The 361-nt window shown below is 39.6% G+C and overlaps 1 protein-coding gene across 1 annotated transcript in view; it reads left to right on the top strand.

Annotated features, from left to right (window-relative positions):
• LOC122357804 (phospholipid-transporting ATPase ABCA1-like) overlaps window positions 1–361 on the top strand; it is a 6786-nt gene that overhangs the window by 2420 nt on the left and 4005 nt on the right. Inside the window, exon 8 of the mRNA XM_043257387.1 lies at window positions 198–332. Within this exon, the coding sequence (XP_043113322.1) occupies window positions 198–332 (135 nt within the window). The remainder of the gene's footprint in view (window positions 1–197; window positions 333–361) is intronic.

Below are 361 nucleotides of genomic sequence, written 5' to 3'. Positions count from 1 at the left end.
GATTTAAACGTTAAAGAAATTACACAAAAAGTATGAAAACTGAAAAAATCATGTACTATTGTAATAACAAATAACAAATAAGAAGAAACTGAATGACAAAAAATAGTGGTAATGACAATTTTTGGTTTTGGGAGATTAACCCTGCCAGTAACTATTAAAGTGTTGTTCGTTTTACTAATGTCTTGTCTCTTGGGCAGGTTGCAGAGTGGGGAATCCGTAAACTGGGGCTCGTGAAGTACGTGGACAAGAATGCAGGAAGCTACAGCGGCGGCAACATGCGCAAACTCTCCACCGCCATATCACTCATTGGAGCCCCACCAGTGGTCTTCCTGGTATGTGCATTTTTTTAACACACACACAC

The sequence above is a fragment of the Puntigrus tetrazona genome, chromosome 14 (assembly GCF_018831695.1).
Source record: "Puntigrus tetrazona isolate hp1 chromosome 14, ASM1883169v1, whole genome shotgun sequence".
Taxonomy (NCBI): domain Eukaryota; kingdom Metazoa; phylum Chordata; class Actinopteri; order Cypriniformes; family Cyprinidae; genus Puntigrus; species Puntigrus tetrazona.
The sequence above is the reverse complement of the archived record's forward strand: the minus strand, read 5'-3'. Positions and strand labels throughout refer to the sequence as shown.